Here is a 26,728-nt window from a genome sequence, read left to right as displayed (position 1 = left end):
CCCCCCCAAACCATGAATCACGGGGTAACTTTTAGAGAATGGGATGCTTTTTATTTGCCTTGAGAGGGAACTCTCCCGTGTCGTTCTGCAGTGCCATCAGTGCCAGAATCTAGCTAATTAACTTGTCTCCAGGACCTGGGAGAGAGACACTCCTATTGTCACTTCAGAGTTTACCAAACGAAATAAGAAGGCATTACAAACTCCAGAATAAAAGCACGGCTAGTATCCTCCCATGAACAACTCTGGAGGAGAAAAAACATTTTCCTGTTTTCCTCCTATGCTTCATGGTCCGACTCTGCTTTCCAGCCTCGGCAGCCATTCACGTTTGACAGCTCTGCCAGCAGCTCACAGAGAATAACTAAGGGCATCAACTCCAAGCAAAGTCTCGGGTCCTTGCTAACTCTGAGGCTCAGGAGGTCACTCGAACATTCATCACCATGTAAAATCCAGACAAAGTTTATCCTGAGTTCTCCCACCAAAGCTCTTGCTCACACAAGGCACGATCCCTTTGAAAGGTCCAAGGACTGGGGAATTTTGAAGGAAAACATCCAGATTGCAGGTGCTTACTCAGCAACCTGCCTCTATTTGTTCTCTGATTTCCTTCCCTCATGCCATTAGCTCTGTTCTCCATAGTTTTATTCCCTTTAAGGACAGAAGGTGTGGCACAAAAGTTAAAATTAAAGCAGTAAACTGCTTCACATCTACACACTTGACCAATCTCAAAGGTTTTCACCAATCCTGTACATTCTAAAAAGATGACCTCTCCCTGAAATCCACTGTCTTGTCCAAGGGAAAAGCTGAACTCCTCAGCTCTCCACCTCCCAAAAGGTGCAGCACAAAAGGAATTTCTAAACTGTTGAGAAGACAGGGAAAGAACATGTAGGAACAGTGGAACAGCAGCTCACTCTACCATTCACATCAGCTGTAAGCTCGTATCCTTGCAAAAACTCTGTGACACAGGGATCTCTCACACGATCTGCCAAAACCCGAGGCCAGCATGCACTGGAACAGCCAGCACTGGGCTTGCTGCTTCCTGCTCTTCCCTCTGCTCCACGCCAGGCAACAAAGGGGAACATCTGGGCAATAGTCTGCTTTAATTACGTATTTAGAGTCAGGCTGAATATTTATGCTGTCATTAAACAAACTCGGAAATAAGAAACCAAACAACTCTAATACTTGGTTTCCTGACAAGAGACTTAAATAGCAGAAACTTTTGCTTCAAATTAAATGGACTTCAATAGCAATAATTTTAAAATGTATTGATATAATTAACAAAAGCAAAGGGAAAAAAAAAACAATCAACAAAAACAAATACACATCCAAATTGTTTACTTTCAGGAAAAAAATGCTTCATGCAGGCTAATTTTCCGTGATCCCTCAAGCAACAAGGCAACGCACATAAAAATAGCATTTGCTGGGTACAGACATCTTTCCGAATGTCAAGGCAGTGACTACGTTATTCAATATCAAGCCAGGTTGCCTAAGTTACACACTCAGCTGTAGGTGTCTTGAATAATGCAGAAGGAGAATATTTGAACGCATGTGACTGCTGGTTTCAGAAATAAGACCCTTTCTCAGAGAGCTGAGCACCTATTTTTAAAATCTAAGGAGATGAACCAAGTAAAAAAAATGTATTTGAAGTAAAATTAGATTCTCAATCTGAAATATGAAACAAAGGACTAATGAAATGATGGGCTGAGGCACCGTGAATTTTGTGTTGTTTTATATAGATCAAAATAAATTATACAGACAAAAATAAATTATAGAAAATACAAAAATGCTTTTTTCCCCTTGTCACAGCTCTCACTTAGAAACAAGTTAAAAAAGTGTATTTCATATGAAAGAAAACAAAAACTTTTAGAAAAGGTCACCATATCAAATGAGTGTGATCCAGCACCAAAGAGACTTTATTTTTTTTTACTTGTTGATTAAGAAGAGTGTCATTTTTTATGGTCATTTTGAAGGGTTGTTTGGAATCTGTGGATTTAAAGGTTGAGATTTTATAAGCATAACAGGAAATGAGTCTAAATATAATTATTAACATGTAAAAATACTGCAGACAGACAGATTTGGAAAGGATGGCACAAGTCAGGTCACCTACATTCTCCAAATATCTGTTCTTACCAACACCTAGGAAAGCTAATTAGCTTGTCCTCTACACAATAATCAATTTTAGTGTTGATCTGTAAAGGATTTTTTCCTACTCAGTGAACTAACATCAGCTGGCTTAGTACATTGCAAGGGAGTAGTAGCAGAAAATAAGAAACTTTTTTAGACTCTGAAACATCCAAGTATTATTCTCTCAGACAACCAAGGCACCCATCAGTGTTATATCCAAGCACCAAACCCAGCACTTGTTATGGTATTACCCTGACTATGGGGAGAAGTATGATTTCTGCAGCAGCCTGGAGCAGGTGCCTGCTTTAAGATCCTTCTCAAGCATCTAGTTGGGACTGAACCCCTCTCATGCACAATCAAGAACAGTGATTTAATATACTGTATTTTGCATCTGCAGAACACTTCTTATCCTAGGTGATCCCTAGAAAGCTGCAGCCTCACTATTCAATTCACCACACAAGGGGTTCAGATAACTTGCATAAACTGAGAGTACAATAAAAATAGCTGTCTAACCCAGTTCTGATTTTAGCAGAGCTCCCATGTTTATGTTATCCATTGGCATCAATCAAAATTTCATGAGAAAATTGAAGATCACCACAGTGCCCTCTCAGGGCCATATTCACATGTTGTGAGAGCTATCCAAAACAGTGGCTAGTCAGTGAAAAGAGTGATGTGCTTCTCATACATGATTATGAAGGTCTAACTGATGGGGTAGCACTGAGAATCACTGAGCTATAAACACTAGGCTCAGAGATCTGGAGGGAATATAGGCATGTGAGTATTGTCATCAGTGCACCTGACAGCAAGATGTACAGATGTGAATAGAGACACAGAGATCAGTGTGTCACTGAAGCCCAACACCCAGCCCAATACTGGTGCCAGAGAGTGTTGTACCTTTAAAAAACACACCACACTGAAAACAAGAGAAAGAAGGTAAGCATGTCCTATATCTTGGCAGCTCAGGAATCACTCATCAAGCACTATGTCCATCTGCTCAATAAAATTCCTAGGGTAATGGTTTCATACTTCAAAGTTTCCTCTTATGCACCTTCTGGAAGATCATTAAACATACAATACCTGAATTTGGTTTGTAACCTGCATAATTGTTATTGCAGTCTCCTCCCTCATTACAGCTGTATAGTTTTTCAGCTTAATGCATTTTAACCTCTCTAGTTCTGCTTATTGGTTCATGTACTAAAAACTTCAAAATTATTTTTACTACAGAGTCAACTGCCAATCTGTTCCCCTAGATGCAGTTGCTATCTTTCCCTTTCCTAAAAACAGCCTTTTATATTAATACTCAAGAAATTTCTCTAAAGACAAGAACAATGAATTGTCATACCCTTTCAATAAAGCAGCTTACTGAACACATAAGAATACATAGGGTTTCTTCAAAATGAACAGATTATAAAGTTTTCACCTGTCTTTTATACATTTCTCATTCCTGGTATCCCAGCATTTATTGGAAGTGCATCATTCTAGGAACAGAGTCTGCATAGAATTCTCCAGCATTTCACAGCAGGATGTTTTTTCAGCAAATGTGTTGGGCTGTGGACAGTGGTTCTAGTGCTCACAAATCTCTGGCAACTCACTCACTGGAGAGCACTTTCAAATGCAGAAATGGCAGCCCAGTGCTCATACTGTTGTGTTTTTTTTCCCCACTTCTTCTACAAACTATACTGTGTAGATATGTTGAACACTGAACAGTGTGTCCAACTGTCCCCTCAGCATAATGTTCAAGACTCTTCTCTTGGATCCCAATGGACTGCATGAGGCTCTATGTGCGCAGAACCAAAAGATTAATTCAGTCCCAAAAAGTGTCCACTCATACTGTATGTCCTGAACTCCTTTCTTCCTTAAATTCACTGCCCTTCCTCTACTCTGGATTATTTAAAACCCACAACCAAACAACAAAAAAAAAGAAAAAAAAGATTTATTATGTAACATGATGTGATCACGCCATCATCTGAAAATTACTCTCCAAATATGCACTCACCTATATATATAGTAAAAAAATACTACTCTGTCAAGGCATTTTTAAAATATCAACCAGATTGTGCATCCTTAGTGGCTCATTTTACCACACATTTCTTATTGTTTCCAAAAGAAACAAAGCTGCATATGCATCGAACAATGAACTTAGTTTTGTTACATGAACATACACACTGCTTAAGTAAGTGATGAGCACATTGTCGCCCACTGAAGTCAATAAAAGTGGCAGATGGCTCAGTCACATCTAACACCAAGGAACCACAGGTGGTCGGGACAAAATTCTGCCCACCTTATTTCTCATGGCCTCTGTTCCAGAGAATATATTGTACTCCCCAGTTGGCATGTTTAGGTATTCTTGTTCATACCTGTGCTCTGCAGACTGCTTCACTGAATTAGGTAGCATTACCAAAATTGAAATGTTAATTGCAGGGCAAGTAATAATTATGTTCCTTAAAAATATCCTGTACTAGCCTGAGTATACTGAACTTGACAATGTCACAGGGAAAGGACTCAGAAAATAATCAGACTCAGCAAGAGACGTAGGAGTATATCCTCTTATCATGCACCTGTGATATGTAAAAATGTCATCACAGAAATACATAGAACATATGACAGTTACCACACTCCTACCTGCCTGCTTTCTGAAGCTTCCTGTGGTCCAATTAAATACTAAAAAGAAGAGGCAGCATGCTGAAAGATAAGCAACAGATGATTGACACAATACTCAAAACAAATTGCATCCAAGGGGAAAATTTTAAGACTAGAATTATATGCAGTTTCCACAGATTGATTACTCTTAGGAAACAGTCATTTATGTTTCATGTAGGTACATGTTAGCTTAAGGTTTTTTTTCCTAAGATGTTTGAGAAACTGTGAGGAGAATATACAAATATAATAAAGATGTCAACTCAGATCCTCCAGATTAGTAGGGAATCAATTGGAAGAGTGGGCACTATAAGGCACATTAGATTTCATCCACCTCACTTTGTATCTAGGAGGTAGAAATGGTCACACTGAGACACATCTACAGAGGAATGAAAGAAGCTTGAAGGCCAAGTGAAGAAATGTAGCCAGCAAAGTCATAGAGTAATTGAGAGAAAGAAGATGATGATCAGTTTTACAAGAAACTACTTGCAGTATGCAGAGGAATCTATACCTCCACCTAAGGCTGAACAAACTGATTACTTACTGGAGTAAATTTTAGTGAATTCCACTGACCTCCAACTTCCATTCAACATTTAACAGTGTAGCAGGACTGAGACACTTAGATTTTGAAGAGAAATGAAAAATGACCAAAAGCCCTTTGACACTCATAAGAAGTGGCTGGTGAAGACTGACAATGTTCTTAACATTATAAACATATTTTGATAGGTTTTATAACCTTCAACATTTCATGTATATGAACATTATATGATTTGATTTTTACTTCTAAGAATATTATTCAAAAATGTTAAACTGTTGTAAAAGGTGTTTTACAAAGATATGCCTCAGAAATGTTCTTGAAACATCTATCTGCAAATATAAGTGACACTGGATTTTTTTCAGAGCGTAACTTTTTAAAAATGAATATTTGATAAGAAATTATATTTACAAGATTAAATGGTACCATATATGCAATCATGGGTAAAAAAAGCATAGTAAATCACACAGAAGAAGAAAAAAACTTTTTGGTTAAAATGTCTGAAATGAATGGTGTCTTAAGTATCACCAACATTTTCTCAGAATCTTAATGTGCCACTCCTCTCTGTACATTCTTTGTTAACTACCACATACTTCTAATTTTGGAATCATTAATTAGGGCACACACATATATATGAAAGTACATAATATCCCAAATGAACAGAGTAAGGTTTTCTGCTCAATCTCTAATTTATCTCACCCCGGTTTGCATAAGATCTTTGATCGTTTTTTCTTACGCAGGATTATCATCACTGTAATATGTAACACATTTGGCTTCTATGAAGAAATACTGAATTAATTACAACAGCTTCATCAAAAATAGAAGCAAAAATAAGCTATTTCCTGTATTTGCACAAATGTAAATGAGATTATAGTTTGTCCCTGACTTCAGAATTCAATAATAGACGAAGAAAAAAATAAAAAGAAGATGGAAGAACTCTACTGACTTCAAATGTAATTGAAATCAGAAAACATGATTCAACTCTTGCTTTGATGAAGCATAACGCTGTGAGTTGGGGAAGTCTGTTATCTGTCCATCCTCATTTAAATAGAAAAAATTGCATCAAAATCTTTAAATTGGCACATACAACACAAGGAACACCTTTCCTCTTATTAAATCTGTTGGATTTGCCTGTGGTATTTTCAATAATGATTTATTATTTTAGTCTTTTTTTGCCAGAAGAAAAGAATGTCATTGACATTCCTTTAAGTGTTCAGCCTAAATTATTACTTAACTGCCCAAGTCTGGTAATTCAATAAACCAAGAATTTGTTCAGGAGAAAAACTAATACTCCTTTAAATGTTGTCACTCTTAAACTTAACTACCATAAGAATGATGCTTTAATACTTTGAAGAAACATAATGAAATCATACTAATTTGCTTTTTCATTGACAAAAGAAGAATCACATAATATTGACCCTATCAGTTGTAATAAAAGATCTGATTTTTATTTCTTGGTGAAGATTACTATTTAGAAAAAGACACAGCTTATTATTTTAGTATACTGTGTATGCGTGTGTATCTTATAAAACCAGGACTGTCACTGACCACAAAAATATTTCATGCCTTTTTGTATTTCAGACAGGATGGCAAACTCTGGTTGCAGCTTCTTTCAGCTGGGTTCAAAATCTACTCAAATCAATGGAAAATCTCCCAACACTTTCAATACTCTTAAATCAGGCCCTGAAACACTGAGGTTAAGTGACAACTGCCCTGGTATCTAGGGACTATATAATAGAGGATGTAACATATGCCAATGTTTCTAATACAGATATTCTTTAGCTAGCACTTCATTCACCTGTGCTGTTACACAGAAACTGTGACTGACTCCATCACTACAATGATTGGCATAGACTCTGGATTCAGATGTTTTAAGATATCTGCTACACAATAGGAGTTTGAGACGTTGTTGGGTTTTTTTGTTGTTTGGTTGGTTGGAGTTTTTTGTGGTTTTGGTTTTCATTGTGTTTTATTAAAAAAAAAAAAAAAAAAGAAAAAAAAAGGGAGGACAGAACATGCTGAAAAGGAGACTAGATTGCTTTGGGGATCTTGCAATACCAGCAGATCTCGGCAAGGCCATTTGGAAACCCAAATAAAAATTAAAAAAAAAGCTATCACCACAGGAAGCTGCATTTGGTTTGTTTAGAATGGCAGCATAAAATTTCATACAAAAAGAAGTACTTGACACTGTTCATAAACAGTGAAATATGTGTAAAAATACTGTTCAGATCCATTTGACATCTCTCTTCCAAAGGACTGTACTTTTGGCTGAGTCTGTATTTTCAATCCTTTGTCTTAAGCTTGCATGTGACTGCTCTGTTATTTAGAAAGTAGTGACCTTCTTTTACTAATATAAAGAATGGGCAATTTTAAATTTGAATGCACAAAACTACTTCCATTAAAGTGTAATTTAATGCAGTGCTCAATGTAGGAGCAGTGCTCCTCGTGGAAAAGCCTTCTTCCAAATACGTGGAAAAGAAACAGTCAGAGATGACAAGCCTGTATCAAATCAAATGGTTCACTAACATAATTCTGGTACTAGCATAAAGTAGGTCTTCAGATGCATGACTTAAATAAAAAAGGGTAGTAAACAAAAAGTAAATAGGAAGGTACTGCTCAAGAAACAAAAGGAGCGCATGGTGAGGAGTGTACTGTGAGAGGTAACTGCTGAGAGAACAATAAGCATGAGCAGATAAGAATAGTATTTTCTAAAACAAGGTCATTGCAGAAAAGGTTTCAGATTCCAGTCTATGTTTATAGCCTTCAGTGTCAAGCTGTCCAAGAACAGCTCCAGAAAGCCTGACTTTGTAAAAGTAAATTTTCTCTGTCATCCTTTTTCTCACCCGAGGTGCTAATCTGTCAAGGCCTATAAACTTCACTGGAGATAGATTATGTTAATAAGACATGAAATACTGTATTTAGCTACAGGGAAAATAGGGAGCCTGTATCAAACAGATCTTCCTGTTCACCGATGCAAGATCTGAGGGGCACTTTCTACGAATACATGGGTTTGGAATGATATTAATTTAAAATTGTTTTCCCCGTCATAAACGGACCGTGCAGACAATGGACATGTAAGCAATCCAAACACTGCCATGAATATTTATAGTCACCCTTCCTTCTTCAGACTCTTCAGTGCTGGGTATTTAATCAATACAAAAGCAGCACACTTAACTGTCATCATCTTGATTTTGCAGCGGAGATAGCTTTCACAGGCATCCATAACTCATTTTCCATAGCACTGCATGGGTATAGTGAAGGCTTAGTATCTCTCAAGACTTAAGGTGGGGAAAAAAATAGTTTAGAAGCACTCACTAATTCTGAATGGTTAATTTTAGATTTTCAAAGAGTCTGACTTACTGCTGCTTTTTCTGAGATGCAGCTGCTCAACATCAGAAAGAGCAAATGTCCAGCATTTAGAGCACTCAGAAATAGCTAGATGCCTATCGTGATTTTCAAATTCACAGAAGCACCTAATCCTCAGTGAAAATCACAGGAGGTAATTATAAAATTGCTTTTCAGAGCCAGCTGGAAAGCTACCTCAATTTCTACATCCTTTGACAACCTTACTGGCACAAGTATTTTCCCCTGTAATAGATGTTTCTGTGTATCCATGTGTTTGCAAGATTTTAAACTCTCTATGCAACTACATGGATTTCTTTTTCTGCTGGAAAGAAAATTTGCCTTGAGGTAGTTCTCTCAAAACTGTGCCTTCCTAGAGGCACTTTGAAATTTCAAAGACTTGAAATGACTGAATACATACAGTTAGCACAGACAAAAAAAGAGAAGTAGTTGTACTTACATGTGAAATCTTCTTGCATGTTATGTATGAACAAGTTTTACATGGATACATACCAGAATTTCCTCTCAATGTGTTATAGTTTCCAGACAAAAATAGAATTTATATGAGTAATTATAATCAGAACTCCTTTCCATTCACTGCTAAATCTCCTTCTTACAGCTTCTTCTGTTTGTAATGCCTCTGCATTTGGCTGGCGCTCCTGAACCTGTACATCTGAGCAGGGGCACTAGACGAGTTATGGACTGGTCTCTTTCTAGGCCCTTGTTCACCAGTTAGGGACCACTGCTTTCTCCAAGTCCTACTGGAGCATATTTCTAAGTCTGTATGTACCTGTGTTACTGCTAACTGGCAGATGCTGATATTCTTTCACAGCTAATAAGCTGCCTCAGAATCTGAAGCGGGATTTTTAAAGTATGACTTTCTGTGTTTTCACTGCTAGCGCTTTCTGATTCTTTCAGAGGGTTTGAGCGTGCCTAAGCCTGACTGGCTATCCAGATATATATGGCGGAAGAGAGAGATGCTTGCTTTTCCCTCCTTTCAAACAAACAGGTGTTCTGGTGCTCTAACAAGGAGACTTTAACTTTTCCTTTCAATAAGAAATGCAGGTGCAGGATCTTTCCAAACCATACTCAGGAGGTATCAGCATTCTGCAGGCATATCTACCACTTTCTTCACGTCTCTTCTTCACACACTCATGGTGATGATTTAGACACGCCTCTAACTCCAGAAGAAATTTCATGTTTAGGAATCCCAAAGGAAGAGCCTGCTTCCTCAAAGACCGTCTTAGTCCCATCATGGTTCTTGATGTTCCTGTCTTAGGTAGTAAGATTTTCTCTCCACACAGCTGACATCTGTGGGGCTGCTCTGGGTTCCCCAGCTCTTCTCTGTAAACTGCTTGGAGCAATCCTAGAGCTAATAACTGCACTTAGCTACAAGGCTCATTGAAGACAGGCAAGGCCAAGCACTGAAGTGTTCAAATACCTTGAAAAGTCTAGGCCTGAGCCAGCTGGATTTCTTTTTAGCGCAGCAAGAAGTCTCTTAAATATCTTAATGTGAGTGATATCATTTGTCACAGAAGAGCGAAAAGATAAGCCTGGAAAGCATTAAACATTAAAAATATTTAAGAGAGAGATCTCAAATCTCTCTAATATACAAAATCTATTGAGAATTCAAAAAAGTTTGTCAGTGGCCATATGAGACACCCACCTTGAATTTTGAAAGAGAGATATAACAGTATGAACCCCCTGAAGGATGCATATTTGCCCAGTGTCTTTGGTTTCAGGTAAACTGCTAGCCAAGCTGTCTTCACTGCTCAGTTCTGCAGCATAGTATAATTTGAAATATACACCATGGTACTGCATAGATGCCAGATTTAATTTATATGCCTAAATTAAACAGGTTTATGATACAAAGCTGAAGCCCAATGTGGATTTATGTTTAAAAGTAACCAAGGGGGGCCCTTAAGCATGTACTTTTGCAGTCCAAGACAAAATAGTTGACCACAAGTTGGTAGTTGTTTGCCTGACAGCCATTCCCACAATCCAGCAGGCACACCACTCCCATAAACCTACAAGCAACTGCCAAAATGGCCCAAATTAAACTCTTTGCAGAATTTTGTTTCCCCAGTAGAGGTTCCTCCCTTCTTCCTACTGAAATAAATCATTTCTGCAGGAAAATCTATAAAAACAGAAAAATATTACACTCAAAAAACTCAAAAGATGCAAGTTAAATACATGTCCATTGGGTCAAGGTTCCCTAACTCCTTGTATACAACTTCCTCAAGGTCCAAAATAGGGAAGGGAGGAAAGGTGAGGCTATAAGCCTGTACTCTTGCCATTATATCAACTTCTGCAGTTAGAAGTCATCCAGACAGCTGATTTCAAAATCACGCTAGATTCAAAGTGTTCAGGACTTCGAACACTTGAATCATTCTCTTTAAGTAAGGCAGCAACCACTTTTCGCAGCAGCCAGAGTTTCCAGCAATTGCAGGGTATTACTCAAGATACCACGTACTACACTAATCTACTCAAGAGGTGATGGAGGCACAGAAAACTGTGTAAGGCTGGCATCTCAAAGGAAAGGTTGCAGACTCTTAGGCAAACACAGATGATAAAAGCATTCCTGGTGGTTGTTGCTATCTAAGTATTCTGGAACAGCCAAGGACATCTTCAGAATGGCACAATATCATCTTCAGGAACTCCAGTCTCATTATCTGTTTTGTTTGTGCAGTGCTTGTTCTGTCCTTCAACAACCTTGCATGACCCTCTTTAACGCAAATGGAAGTTAAACGCACTCAGGCAAGAACAAAATGGAAATCAGTTCCTTACAAAACAACCATACCCAGGCTTGGAATTGACAGACAAGCCTGAACTCAGTACCATATTTGGGTAAATATCACTTTGATTTGCCCCTTCAGGCCCAAACAGATACCATAGATCCAATAAGGAATCAAAACCACAATTGCCAACATGTTGGCAATGAACTGGAAAAATCTTAGAAACAAAGCCACAAACAGCAGCCTAATACAAGAACAATCAACAAAACTCTAAAATAAAAGCTGAACCAATATGAGAAAACATAAGACTGTGAATGTGTCCTGACATTTCAAAAGAACAACAAAAGATCAGACCAAACCTTGTGTATTCCAAAGCTTGAATCTTAAAATAAATTTTTATCCTTAGCTTATCTTTTCTTCTTAGGCCTAAATCAAGTTGCCTGGAGGCTTAATTTGGTGCTCTCTACAAAACCCATAAGCACTCAATCACAGACGAAATATTCATACCTTTTCAGTGTTATTTGCACCATACCTGTATTTTTGAGGATCCCCATGCATGACATACAATGTATTAAAAAAATGTCATGACAGGAGCTCCAGAAACACACAACCAGTGCTTATTGCATTACTAATGAAGCTGTCCCAGCTGATTAATTTGTGCCCTTTGATGTGACCTTTCTCTTCAGCCAAGTTAATATGCAAGCTTAACTTTGCAGAGAAAATCAATCAAGTTCTGCTTACAATTACAATAGTGAAAATCTGAAGCAAGTTCATTGTTCTATTCCCAGTGTTACAGAAACACGAGACAGTATTTTGGATGAATAGCACCATGAAATATGATGCATATCTAAAATCAGACACTAGTATTGCAGAAAGATTGCATTTTAGATTAGCAACAACTTCCCAACATCACACAAGGAAAACAAATGCAAAGTAGCTTTAGAAAGAATAATTTGAATATCCTGTTAACACCACTAAATTTTAAAGCAATCTCAACCAGAACGTTTGCTGTCATTGGTGAATACAGCATTCAGCAGCTATCAAGAAATAAGCAAAAGAAGCACAGAGGAACAGAATTTAAAAATTACATCTAAGAAACAAAGCTAGATTAAACAGGCATATCTCTGAATTGTTCCAGTGTGGCAGCTTTCTCCTGAAACCATTTTTTCTGGAAGATCTTGAGCTTGCCTGTCATGCACCTTATGAAACAGTGGGATATCACCTAGGAAATAATAGCAGATAGAAGTGAGCTGCTGTTGTCAACTATACACCCAGTCTGCAGCCTGTCCCAGGAAAAGGCATGGCCAAAGCAGGTCACCAACTTTATGAACTGCACAACTGATCTGAAAATCAGCAGTCGGTGTTCACTGTAAGATATTCCACACACACCTAATATTGACTGCAACTGTGATTACCATCTGTGTTTACAGAATTGTTTGTAAAACCACAAAATTGGGTTTTTTCTATGGCTTCTAAAGAAAGCCAAGCTCCAAAACCCAACAGGGTATAAAGCTCAAACATTTTACCCACCTTTGGAAATCTCAGTGAAAATGATCAGTTTGGTTTCCTTAGGAATAGCCCCTCTCACTTAGCTGTGTGACAGCCAAGACTGAGCAGGCACTAAGTTAACAGCTCTCCATTCAGAATGGGGAAGGGAAGGCGTCCTAATTCTGGAATTTGTTTTGCCCTTGATCTACCAGAACTCAACTGATTATCAGACCACACCATGACACTCCTTCTTTACACACTGGAAGAAAGTTAAATTTCAACAAATGTGGGCTGGGAAGGATGGACTGTCTCCCATTTAAAACCTTGTTCCACTTTTTGCTTACTTTGTTCTGAAATTGTTTTACAACTATGGTGTGGATTATGGGTAGGAATACTTAAGAATAAATAAATAAATGGGACAGAGCAATTTTGCAGTATCATTCTCCCACACACAGACTTCTTTTGCTTTACAGGAACATCCGGAACTAATGCAGAGGGTGCTTGACTTGGCAGTTAATGACCAAGGCAAAAGGTCAGGTACAAAAACTTAGCTTCCAAGAAACACTCAGTTTAGTAGTTATCACTAATTGACACTGAGGAAAGATCAGACTCCAAGCACTCAGACACTCCATTTCTCCTTCTTATCTGTCAGTAAGTTAATTGCTGCCTCTTTCTCCACCTCAAGAGAGGCACCAGCCACTGACAAATCCAAAGTGCCCAACTTTTGAAAGAGTCACATGCATCAAGCCAGACTTATCCAAGTGACCTTTCAAAGGCCATTTTGTGGTGCTTCTTACAAAACACATTAAAATGGTCATCTTTCTTTGTTGTCCTTGATTATAAGGCTAATCCAATTCTCACTAAATACAACAATTATTTTAATATTGGCTTCAGTAGGAGCGGGGACGTGGAATTATATTTGGAATCCAAAGATGATCTACTGTTCACAAGGTCGTGGTGTCTGGAATTGAGAAGAAGCTTTAACTCCAACTTACTCTCATGCTCTAGGGTTTTGGAAAGGAGCTTGTGTTGTTTCCCAGTGAGTTTCTTTGTAGATATATTAAACCAGACCCTTGGGAAAACCGTTCTTGTGCTAAAATTAGGATTTCATGACCCCAAAAGACGAAAGTTTCTGTAACACTAGGTAGGAGTATAATCTGTGAAGTTGGTTTTCAGACTAGTTTAGCAGCTTCCTCGTCTTTATCCAACAGTACACTGCCATCGTGTGGCTCAGTATAGCAACGACAACAGTTATTACGATACTAATGCAATACTCCTAGGATATTTTCACAGCTCTTTCATAGCTTTAATTTTTATTACGCTAATAATGTACCAACTTTATGCTTCCAGGGTATTTATTGAAAGTTTTAAAAAAAAGAAACAAATCATGTGATTTCCCCCTTCAAATTGTAAGAGTATAAAAATTTTCAACAACATCACTCAAAATGAACCATATTTTGGTTGCATTATTTGAATAGTGGACTGTATCTAATGCAGACCACTGCCACCCTTCCATTGTCTTTAGTTAATCCAACAGGAGTGAGTTCTTGGAATAACTATATTATTATACATGTGTGTTTATGAATATAATTTCAACAATCTCATGTTCAGTTGCTTTTTAGACTTGAGAAAGAGCAAATGGCTTTCTAGTCATTCCCTCAATCCTATATCTTCTAACAATACATTGCTGTCCTACCCCTAAGTATTCAGCTATGGATCCCAGTGGGCTCACCCACTGAAAGCATCTCACAACCTTCTGTTGCTTTGCTCAGAGAAAAGGCAAGCTCCTCAGAATCGTAACTTTAGGGGAAAGGAGTGAAATAAAACACTTAGCACATTTGCTGGTTGATCTTTCAACATACATAACAGTGAGACAATGCCTTGCTTACTCTACTACAGAAACAAACAAACACCCACAACACAATTACTGTGAGCATAACATTCACAGGGGGCCAGTCATTTCCTCTCTTTGAAACATTCCTACAAGGTCCTGGCTAATCCAATGATAAGCAGCTGGCAGAAGAAACTCACTGTTTCTTTTTCTTCCCTGGAATCTTGTTTTTAATAGAAAACCCTGTTTAAAAAAAAATCCATCTGGCTTCATAGTGCAATGAAGTCAACGCTGGCCAAGAAAGTGAAGAGCAGTAGGTAGCACTTTATCTAGGATGGTAGAATAGAATGGAAAAGAACAGACTATTTCAGCTGGAAGGGACTTATAATGACCTAGTCCAATTGCCTGACCAAAAGTTAAAACATGTTATAAAGGGCATTGTGCAAATGTCTCTTAAACCTTGACAGGCTTGGGGCATCAACCACGTCTTCAAGAAGCCTGTTCCAGCATTTGACCACCATCTTGGTAAAGAAATGCTTCCTCATGTCCAACCTAAACCTTCCCTGGCACAGCTTTGAACCATTCCCATGTGTCCTGTCGCTGGATCCCAGGCAGAAGAGCTCAGCACCTCCATCTCTGCTTCCCTTCCTCAAAGAGCTGTAGAGAGCCATGAGCTCACCCCTCAGCCTCCTTCTCTCCAAACAAGCCTTCTCTCCTCAGCTACTCTGGATGCATTCAAGGACCTAAACATCCTTCTTAAACTGCAGGGCCCAGAATGGCACACAATACTCAGAGTGAGGCCACACCAATGCTGAATACAGCAGGATAATCACTTCCTTTGATCAGCTAGTTATGCTGTGTTTGATGCACCTCAGGATGTAGATTGCCCTCTTGGCTGTCAGGATACACTGTGGGCTCCTATTGTGCCTGCTGTCAGCCAGGACCCCCAGATCTTTTTCTGCAGGACTGCTCTCCAGCCACTCCCTCTCAATTTGTGCTTGTGCCCAGCGTTACTCCATCCTTGATGCAAAATCTGGCATTCAGACTTGTTAAATTTCATGCAATTAATCACTGCCCAGTGCTCTAATCTATCTAGGTTCCCTCTGCAAGGCATCTTGTCCCTCAAAAAGAGTCAGCAGTTTGGTATCATCAGCAAACTTGCTAATAGTGCATTCCACTCCGGCGTCCAGATCACTCATAAGTGTATTGATCAGAACTGGCTCTAGAATTGAGCCCCGAGGAACACTCCTGGTGTTCTGTATCCCACTGGTGTGGTACCTTTTTCGGAATTCAACTGAGATATAGATTCATAGCTGTTACTGCACAGTGAACAAGCAAAAGCTTGTTTTAAGAGCCTGTCTTTATTTTTATTCACAAGCATTACAGCAGCAACTCTAAGGGACACACTCAGTTGTTACTTTCAAATAAGCAACTTGTTTGGAGAAGACAGCATTCAAAGCTCATACCAGGTATTTGTTATTGCATGTCTATGGAAAAGGTCTTCCTGACCAAACCATTAGTGCAGTTATGTTATGTCCTGGAATGCACTAATACATATCTTCCTGATCTAGTAAAAATAAAATCTGCTTTCCTTCTTGCACTTATATATACACCTATATATAAATTTGTAAAACTCATTTATATGCATAAATTTATAGATACACCAACATATCAATTTACATTATATACTCAGTATCCTTTTTCATCATGTAGCCCTTAGCTGTCATACTGGGAGGACAGATACAGTGGAATATTTCACAGGTTATTCAATATGTTATGCCATATGTACTGTATTACATCACTTTCTATTATGTCAAAAAAAATACAATTTATAAAGCAGTCTTTCAAAGACCCTTCTCCTTCACCTCTCCCTTATTCTGTGTTTCTGTGTCCCTTTTTGAATGCAGTCCGTGCAGCTGGACACAGCAATCCAGAGGAGGGCGTCCTATGGCTTTGTATAATGGCCCGGTCTCCTGGAGCCGAGCCCGGGCAGCCGTGGGGAGGGGACAGCACTGAGGCACTACTTTACAACGGCGTAAAATCAGCCGTGCAGGTACCACCTACATGTACCAGGAGACAGGTGAGCACACCAAGCTAAGACATCCTGCATACACCATCTACTGGGTAAATCTAGGTGCTCACTATACACCTTCAGCTCTGGGAGACAGATGCCCACAGTCTTTCACTCACTCTTTCCCGACTTCTCCAAGAAAACCAACCCATAGCTCTTAGAAGATTTTGACAACTTTTTGTAGCATGAAAGGTCTGGAGTGAATGCTGAAGATTTTGACCCCAGTCATTTGTCTCAACTGCTAAACAGCCATTGTTTCCAAGAATTTTAGGCTGAACTCACTGCAAACCTATATTTAATATTAAACCTGAGCCAGTTCCTACCAGAAAATAGCTCCAAGATCCCTTATGTAGAAGATTGTTCAAAATCAGACCTCAAGAAATCATGCCATTTTTAAACCCAGCTATTTTGTAAATAGCTACCAAAATGAGCAAGAAGAGGCATTCTAAAATATTATGAAACTTTGGGGATGGCAACCAACACAAGAAGCTTATCAGAACATTTGGACGTCTAACTTCCAAAGGATAACACCTGGGAACGCTGCCCCTTCTCAACAATTTCTGAGACTTACTTTACTGATCCTGCATCTAGGGAAACCCTTAATAAATCACAAATGAAGCAAATCCTACCTCTGAATAGTAGTTCTCTTCTATTCAGTACATTTATAACAGGAAATTTTTCTATTAAGTTTAACATGTTTTCTACAGTCAATAAATATTTTTAAATGGGAAAAGCTAGCCATGAAAAAAATGCTTCACCAGCTGCTGGGAGAAGCACGTTTGCTCAAAATGGAGCAAAAATATTTCAGAGTCCTCAGTGATGAAAATGAAAAAAAAAAAAAAAAAAGAAAATTATAATGTATATGAAAGTCACACTATTTTAAGTATAAACTATTTATAATATTATTAACTGCCATATAACTGTATTACAGAGAAATAACTATTAGAGGTATTTTTAACATTTAAATTACATTACATTTTAATGACTGCATTTGGTAAGTATTTTTATTGAGTGAAAGCTGTCATAGTTTTCACGTCCTCTACTGCATTCTGCTGCTGTATTACTGAAGACCATGGGAGTTTTTTCATTGACTTCAGTAAGAATTGGATTTTACAGCTCTAGTTGAAGGGAGGGATCTTAGAACACCTTGATGAAAGGCAGGCATTTCGAATGGCTAAACACAGTTTTTGACAACTTCAGGTCAAATTAATTTCTGGAGGCAGTTATCAAAAGAGTAAACAATATCACACTCTGCTGCCCTGAAAATACTTCTACATTTTCAAGGTTTGTTAAACCTGAATTTCCCATCTTAATCTGTGAACTGTTACAGTGCATAGTTAAACCGTTATGACGTTTCACTCCTGTGACGTTTCATTCCAGCAGATCTGAATTTCAACAAGCAGAGATTCTGGTGCTGTATTTGCAAAAGTAGCTTGCAAAGTGCTTTGAGTTCCTTTCAAATGAAATATAGCATAGATTTGAGATTATCAAGCTGACCAGTGTAACACATGACAGAGCCAGCGCAGTCATTTATATTTGACCAATGAAAAATCCTCATCCTTTCCACAATATTCAGCAGGTTCTGCAATTTTTCTCTCAATGGGAGACAAAATGGTAGGTTACAGAACCCTTAAAATTCCCTGCTGGATCTCACAGACTCTGCAAGTCCCACCCCGCAGGGAATGCCACTTTCCAGCAGTCTCTACACATTCCCTGAAAGAGTTCAAATTCTTTACACCAATTGAACGCGTTTCTCGTCTCATTTGAATGGCAGACTGAATGGAGACACTTGAGAGTTCTTGGTCGCAGACATTCTAATTGATCTCTTGGCTGCAGTATACTGTAATTTGTATGGAAATATGCATTTCTCTGTGTAGGCTGTCCTGCAGTGGACTAAGCATAGTCATGTCACCTAACAAGAGCACTTTATGAACCATAATTTTCTCTGTTCAAATTATATCTCTCAACTTAGGAGGTACATGAAGAACCTTTCCATATACACACACACAGGAGAGAACCTGTCAAAACATGTAGCTTTGATAACATTGACTCAAAACCTGAACACTTAGCAAGAGCTCTCTATGAAATAAAAGAGGAAGAGGCTAACAATCATGTTTTCTTAGGCTGAAGTGCTTTCCACACTATCTGTAAGACAAGTTTATCTGTGGTGTTTGCAGTGCAAATCTCATTAGGTAGGCTGGTAAGTTATGCACGGAGAAACAGACTTCTAAGGATTGTTCTGCAAAGAGGGGGAATTGGTAGCACACAGAGCACTTCCCTTCCCACTCTCTGTGCTGTGGGATCTGGTGAATCCCCAGCTGTGCTACAAAGCAGACCTGTCAAGTCTCATGCACTGACTCATTCTTTTGTATCCCACTCTGTCACTGCTGGCACTGCATATTTTTATATGGTAGTACTATGGCTTCTCTCCCAGTTTTGGATCTCACACATCAGATGCAGGTGGTCACTCTGATCTGTGATTATCTGAACAGCTGCATCTGATGTGTGGGTCAAGGAGCAAAAGAAAGGTCACAGTACTGGCATGGCAGCTGGAGAATGTGCTGCTTAGCAGGCCCCAGTGCTGACAGGAGCCCTGCTCCCTTCTGAAGGCTCTGTGCTGCAGGATTCAGCTCTTTAGTGACTGGACATACACTTATCACCTAGCCTTGCACAGAAATGTGTGCCCTAGCATGTGCAATCTCATGTGTCTGAAGAGCAGAGACTTAAGAGGTCTGTATTTCTAGACTTAGTTTTCTTATTAAATTTCTGCAAGAGATATGATGAGAACTCAGAGACCTGGCTGATATTTCCTCAAGAAACATTTTATTGACCTTATCATTTCAGTTATGCTATTATTGGTCAGGTCTTGAAGACGTAGAAATAACCATATGAATTCTGATTTTTTTCTCAATTTACAGAATATAAAGGCAACAAGGAAGTACTTATGGTGAAGGTAACACTTGTGAACTAATTTATGCCTACTTACGAGTCTCTGTTTGTGGCAATCAAAAATTACATTTCATAAATACATGTTTGTATGCAGTTACTTAAAATGAAAAAGGTGGCTATTTCATTGCTGAGGTTTTAAATGTCATCCACCCAAAAAAAGCATTGTGAACATTTTAGCCGCTCTCAGTGACTGACATTAAAAACCTCAAGGCTGCAGTCATTTATAAACTCTGACTTTCTAGATTCTTCCACAAGTTTAATTCCCATCCTCATCATCAACCTTCCCACTGCATTTCACTGACAGGCACGTGAACAACAATTTTGGTTATTCTTAACATTTCTTTCTCTGGCCTTATTTTTCAACACCTTTAGAACTATGTCAAGGAAGACCAATAACTGAGAAATACCTCTGTGCAGAGAGCTTCCATGTGGTCCTGTGTACCGTTTATTCCACACCAACAGATGCAGCAGGCTTCCACCGATGCACAAGATCCTCTGTGGGATTTCCATAAAACCAGGAATAGCACTGAAAAAACAGAGGCATAATAAATTAGCATATTTTAACAATTTTCCTCACAAATATACACCCAAAAAACAGTAAAACAAGGCTGAGGAAAAAAATAAGATACGCTGTGCCTTTACAATAATCAGGATCTTATGGTTTATTTGATAGAACTCCCTTTGGCAGAATCTCACTGACAACCACAATTTTTTTAGAGTACCATATTTGTTGGAACACAAGACATCTGTTCTTTAAGGCTTTAAATCTTCTACTACACATGAAAACCATAGTCCTTACATGTAAAGGAAGACTTCTGATCTTAAAGACTGGCCATTTCTATTACATTGCTTGGCTCTCTATTAGTAATGCACAATGACATTTAGGTACATTCTTTAGGTACTGAACCCTAAACATCTGCTAGGCTGGAAAATCTTTGTGCCTTTTTTTTTTTTTTTTTTTTTTTAAATTTCATTACATCTAGAGGTGCAAACAAAAAAACATATGAAACATATACAGTCCACCCTATCTCAAGTAATCAAACACAGTTTAAATAATAATGTTATTTCATATGTGACAGTGGATAAATCCCAAACAGACATTCTGTTTCAAACTTGAAGTACTCATTGATGCTAAAACCTTTTAAATGGAATGTATAAGTTTTGCTGTCCATCATATAAGGTACTAAGCAGTGCAAATGTGTCCTAGAAAAGAGATGAAAATGAGAAGAATAAAATATTTTAACAAGTCAAAGTAAATTTCAATGACAGGTAGATATCAATAACTGCCCAACACACACAGTGTGTGAGAAAACTGTAGGACTATTCAGAGAGGTAATAAATTAAGTCCATGCTTAAGCTTCTACAGCAGCCTATAGGCAATACTGTTCTGCAAAACAGAACATGTATCTGCTTTCAAAAAGTGGTTTCCTCTCTAGTTACAGCATTTTCAACTAATGCTGTTGACTGCTACTTCTGATCAAAGTGAAATAAAAATTACCCCCTACAGATGTTGTTTACCCTTTCGTTTTTCCTATGGTCAAATGAACCCAGGCATTCAGGAATAATAGCAGCTGTCAAAATTCTACACGAGGTCTGAATCTCTAGTTATCAGTTTTCACTGGAGAACTCGAGCTTTCCTGTTCCCATAACTCTTTGATTTTATTCACATTTTGCCCATGATGTCCCACTCACTGCCTCTGGAACAGTGCAAATACTTTCACATGTGCAACCACCAGCTACCAGCAGCTTTTGCTACAGTTATTTCACTAACGCTTAAGGAACTGAACTTGGTCTTCAAAGTGATTATATGAGTGGAGTCTCAGGCACCTCTCACAATGTTACTTCACCAAAACAAAACAGTTGTGAACCAGCTTGGCATTTGGCTGTCTGTAAAGTTGCATCTTGCATGCAAGAAGGGCTTAGGAAACCTTTATGACTTCTCTGAAACAAAACTCCTCTTCTAAAAACATTCCCACCAGTTCACTTCGCCTTTCTTAGGTTTTCCTCACAGCTCTACCAATAGTTGGTCTTATGCACCTACTTTAACATCTGGGGAAGAAGGAATGGGATCTGCATTTCCAGTCCACCTTTGAGTAATGCATCCACATTCTTCCACTTAGAAGGGAAAATGTTATTGGAAATGTTTGGCAGATAAGTCATCTTGTGCCAAAATCTTCTCTCTTCTTCCTCCACTCTCCCCTTAGTATTTCTAGTAGATTAATCAGTTCTTCCCCACCAGCACAGAGGGCAGCCATAAGAAAATCTCTTTACTACACTGGGCACTACATTATCACAATGGTGATTAAAAAGTTAACTTCTAGATTTGCAGTCAAAAACCAGTTTAATTTTAAGGATCAGATTATGATTCTTGTTACCTTCCCATCATAACAAAGGATTCAAATACTACATTTACCTTTATTAACCGATAGTTTATTTTATTTTGGATGTCCTGTATTTTATGTACTTAGTTTCTCCAAGAGAGAATAAAAAATTTAATTTTTGAAAGCTTTCTGATTTTTTCGCTCCCCAAAATCTATTTGGTTTCATTCTGCTCTTGAATGTAAAACAGTTGGACAAGAGAAAAAAAAATGAGGCAGAGGGTGCTCTAATGGCCAGGATTAATTAATCAAAGAAAGAGGATATCCATGCCTCCTACTGGCAGGTTTGCAACCATGTATTTTCCTTCAGTGGATCCTCAGCAAAATCTAGAAATAGAAAGAAGACAAGGAAATGAAAAACGAGAATGTGGAGGCTGTTCTTTGTTTGGGTTTGATTCTGGCTTCCTCCTATTCTTTTCCTCTGCTCTATAAAATAAGGAAAGATACACACCGCATGACTCAAATTTATACTTATTTCCATTTTAAAAGAAGATTCACTCCTATTTTGTTTGAATACTGTAAGGGCTGAACACTCAACTAACCCACTGTGTTTAGGTTTCCCTGAGTGCTTCACAGAGATTTGTTAAAGATATAAAATAGCATACCAAACAATGAAAGAGCTTGTTTCCCCAACCATTTTTGTTGAAAGCTACTTTGTATATGTTCCTATGCAACAAAAATTAAGTTTATGTGTAGGTGTTCCATGTTTTTACAAACTCTACACTCCTTAGTTGTTATAAGATTAAAACAATTTTCTCCCTCAGTAAATGCTTCCCTTGAAAACCACTGGAAGCACATAATTCATCTGTCCATTTATAGCTTCTATTTTCTTCTAGGCACTGAGAAACTGCTGATTGTGATTGTTGTTTTCCCTTTTAAGAAGCCAATGTTGAACAAGTGACAGATAAGACAATTTAATGTTTCAGTGACCATACAGATCAATTTTTCATTTATTCTGAAGTTTAAAAGAAAAAAAAAAAAAAGATAGGCAACCAAGGTACAATTGCAGGGATTTTGTTTAGCAAATTATTCTTCTATACTCAGAAAATTTAACAGGCACTCTCATTAAAACTGCAGGGAGTTTTAAGGTAGCTTTAGTCCTAATATTTTTCAAAAAAAAAAAAGCATTCAAAGATTTTCCTCTGAATCATTTTCTTTTCTATGGAATCTATCAGAAAGGTTCGGAGATACAGTACAAGTCTTTAACTGTGAATAATAGAAAAAGAAGAAAGAAAAGAAATGTATTACCACAAGCTGCAGAAGATCTCAATAAAAAGATAAGTGAAAAGGGAACATTGTGCAGTTTCTGTATTGGATAGAGAAATGGAAAAACCACACATATTTGGGAAAGTCTTTATATGGAAAAGGTACAGGATTGGTATCACCTATTAGCACTTACCCATTCCATACAAGTCATTGTAGGGTGATGGGCACCTGATTTGCTCTTTCCACCCACTTCATTTCTTCCTGTTTTTTCTCCCTGTAGACCTCTGCCTTCTGTCCCTGAAGGACCCAAGTGTGCCATCTGATGTGCAACCCAATTAAGCAAGCCAGCATTATAGCATCGCACGTGGGCTGGCAAAGCGTGTGTACTCAGCCCACTCCTGATTGGGTCATAACAACATGATGGCTGCACACTTCACACAGGTTCAAACGTGAAGACACTAAACACTGGTGCAATCTGTTGTTCTACAGCCTGAGACTCTTCTGGAGAGATGAGGGGGCCTTAGGTATCTGATCTGGCTGTCCTTCGCAATGTTGGAGGATGAAGCACACCTAGGTCAGAATCTCCCTCTTTCCATTTATTTATAAGGAGACTGAAATTAGATGCCAAGACTGTGTACCTATGCCCAATCCTACTGTCAAATAAGATGGCACTCACAGGAAGTTATACAATCTTCGTGCTATCATCCCACAAAAACAAAAATTGAAAGATACCTAATCAACAGTGACATCTAAATTGCTATCAGTAATATTCAATATTTTCAGCTTCCTGAATACATGCAAGAAATTTAAAACTTATGTCAAGGATTTTACAGTGATATCCCAAGTGATCTTAAAAAAAGTCCTGGAGATGCTATGTCAGTTTCTATTCACAGATTTAATTGCCTTTGCAGCTGTAAACGTTAGGGACTCACTAAAAACAAACAAACAAACAAAATCAACAAAAACAAACAAACAAAACAACAGCAACACCAACAAAACCGCAACCTAACAACTAAACTAAACTGAACAGAATTTTAGATTAAGAAATGTAGGAAGTAATCCTAGAGACAAGCCTGTTGACTTTTTAAAATTGTTATTCTTATATATAACATGAAAGCTACTAAAAATAGCAGAAAATTCCCATCTTTTTTCCTTATGAGATAGAAGATTTTCTGCCTCTGGGCTAAGTCCTGCTCATTTTACTGATGGGAAGTGGAATTTTAAATCCCAAGCATATATTTCTGTGAGAGTAGTTCAGAACATAGGTCTATAGATAGTGATTTTGCCCAACTACAAGATTTTTCCATGGACTTAACCATTATTCTCATGTTTTAAAATGTTACAAATCTTAAACTGTATTAATGAACTTGTTAACATGCACATTTTACAATATAAGAGAATTACATCACTATCAGTACCCTATAAATAAAGGCTGGCTCTGGTAAATGCTAAAAGCAGACTTTATTGCCTCATATACTACTCTTGACCACTTAATTAACTACCACAAGAGCTAATTAATTAGACATCACAGTCTCTAATCATCCTGGAATTTACTCTATTATGTTCAGCTGGAATATCCTCTTTCCTCAACAGACCCCTCAAAGTTTAAATGAACACAATAAAGCACTCTGCGTTTTTCATTCTCATCTTTCCAGATACTCAAGATCAGGATGGGAATATTTCGATCGATTTTATCATAGATTTTCCGTATTTAATTCTGTCTTTACTACAATGGATGTTTTAATGAGCTTGGAAGGCATCAACCTGTTTGTCAGTGTTCTAACATTCTAACCTAATATTGTCAAAAAATCATTTTTAAGAAGTCAAGAAGAATTCCAGCAGCTTAACTCAATGATTGCCTACTGCTGATGTATCACAACATGCATGTCACATGCACAGGTATTTTATGAAGGAACTTATCAATTAAATTCAAAAGATGTACCTCTAAAATTTTTAACCGTTTTGTCAACAAGATACAGCCAGTCTGTAAAGTCAGCCTGTGTATTGTGGTAGAATGAAAGTACCAATGAGAAACAAGCTGATAAATTGGTTTGACTGATCATTAAAACCCATCTAGTATAATCGTTTTAGCTGATCTCGTTTAAGTCATTCCGTGAAGCTGCCAAGAGAGTTCAGGGACAGGTCGATCTTCTATTCGCATCATGCAAGGATCAGGCAGATAAAATCCGATCAGTTACCTGAGCATTCTCGCATTTATATCTAATTATTCCCTGTTGTTTTAAAGCTTCCATCTGCAGGAAAGAAATCTGTTCTGCTCCTGACCTTTTCAGACCTCATGCCACTGTATTTAGCTTTAACAGATGGATTCTACAGATCTGATACAGAGATAGAAATAAAAGATTGAAAACAAGAAAAGAGTGGAAAAATACAGAATCATTAAAGGCTTGAATTGTTGCTAACTGCAGGTCAGTGGGTGAATCTTCACTGGATTCATGGGTCATTGATCAGGCCTCACAGTTTGTTCCTGTCCTAAACTGCAAAAGAATTAAAAAGACTCTATTAAGAAGGTGACTGGCACTACCCTCCTGTAATGCACAAGTCGGTAAGAGCAGGAAGAACTGCTAAACCAGACTGTATCTCCAAGGTCATGACTATTCCTAACAGACAGCTATAACCTAAAATAAGTTCCAGTGCTGAGCGACACCGAGATCTACCTTGTGGAAGCAAGAGCAATTGCTCTGAGCAGTGAGGCTTTCTGCCGAAGAGCAGAATTCGTCCTATTTTTGCATGGCTTTTCTTCCAGTTGCTGGCCAGACTGAGTAAATCAATCATAACTTTCTTGCAGATTTATATACAAAACACTTCAATAAAAGGGTTTATGCTTCTTCCATAAAAAGAAAAAAAAAAGGGAAAAAAAACCACAAAAAAACCCCACCACATGCTGGAAAAAATTAAAACAATCAATAAGAAATAACAAAAGAACTTCTCAGAACAACATGCACATCAATTAGTCAGTCACAACGAAAGGAAGCAACTAAACTTTTGCAACAGGAATATTCAGCTTGAGCATGCATTTTATGCTTAAGGAGTAAACTGGTGAAGAAACATTTGTGAGTCTTAGAAATGGAGAGGAAATTCAGAGCGAAACTTGATTCTCTGTCCTTGGTTCAGTTCACTTTGCCTAAAATGACAAGGCAGGATGCTTGGATTGATGTATACTGCAGGTTAATATAACCCTACACAGTGTGGAGTAGGCTACAGCAGCATGGGTTTCTGGGCATATTCCCAGAACAGCACAGAGCAGAGGAAATGTGCTAGTAGAGCGGCTTCTGCTCCCCAAGCATCCTTCTTAAGATTCATGAATTATACATTTTAGGCTATTTGATGTGCTGCAATATGTGGATACAATAAAACAGGGAAACCAAGACTGATTTCAGTAACTGTCTTTAAAAATTACCTTCATGATCTTCTGCATTT

The 26,728-nt window shown here is 38.1% G+C and overlaps 1 protein-coding gene across 1 annotated transcript in view; it reads right to left on the bottom strand.

Annotated features, from left to right (window-relative positions):
• HSPA12A (heat shock protein family A (Hsp70) member 12A) overlaps positions 1-26,728 on the bottom strand; it is a 99,831-nt gene that overhangs the window by 58,620 nt on the left and 14,483 nt on the right. The window contains exon 2 of the mRNA XM_065066908.1: positions 20,114-20,232. Within this exon, the coding sequence (XP_064922980.1) occupies positions 20,114-20,216 (103 nt within the window). The 5' untranslated portion in view covers positions 20,217-20,232. The remainder of the gene's footprint in view (positions 1-20,113; positions 20,233-26,728) is intronic.

This window comes from Columba livia, chromosome 6 (genome assembly GCF_036013475.1).
Source record: "Columba livia isolate bColLiv1 breed racing homer chromosome 6, bColLiv1.pat.W.v2, whole genome shotgun sequence".
NCBI classification, from domain to species: Eukaryota; Metazoa; Chordata; class Aves; order Columbiformes; family Columbidae; genus Columba; species Columba livia.
This window is presented reverse-complemented; position numbering and strand designations above follow the sequence as displayed.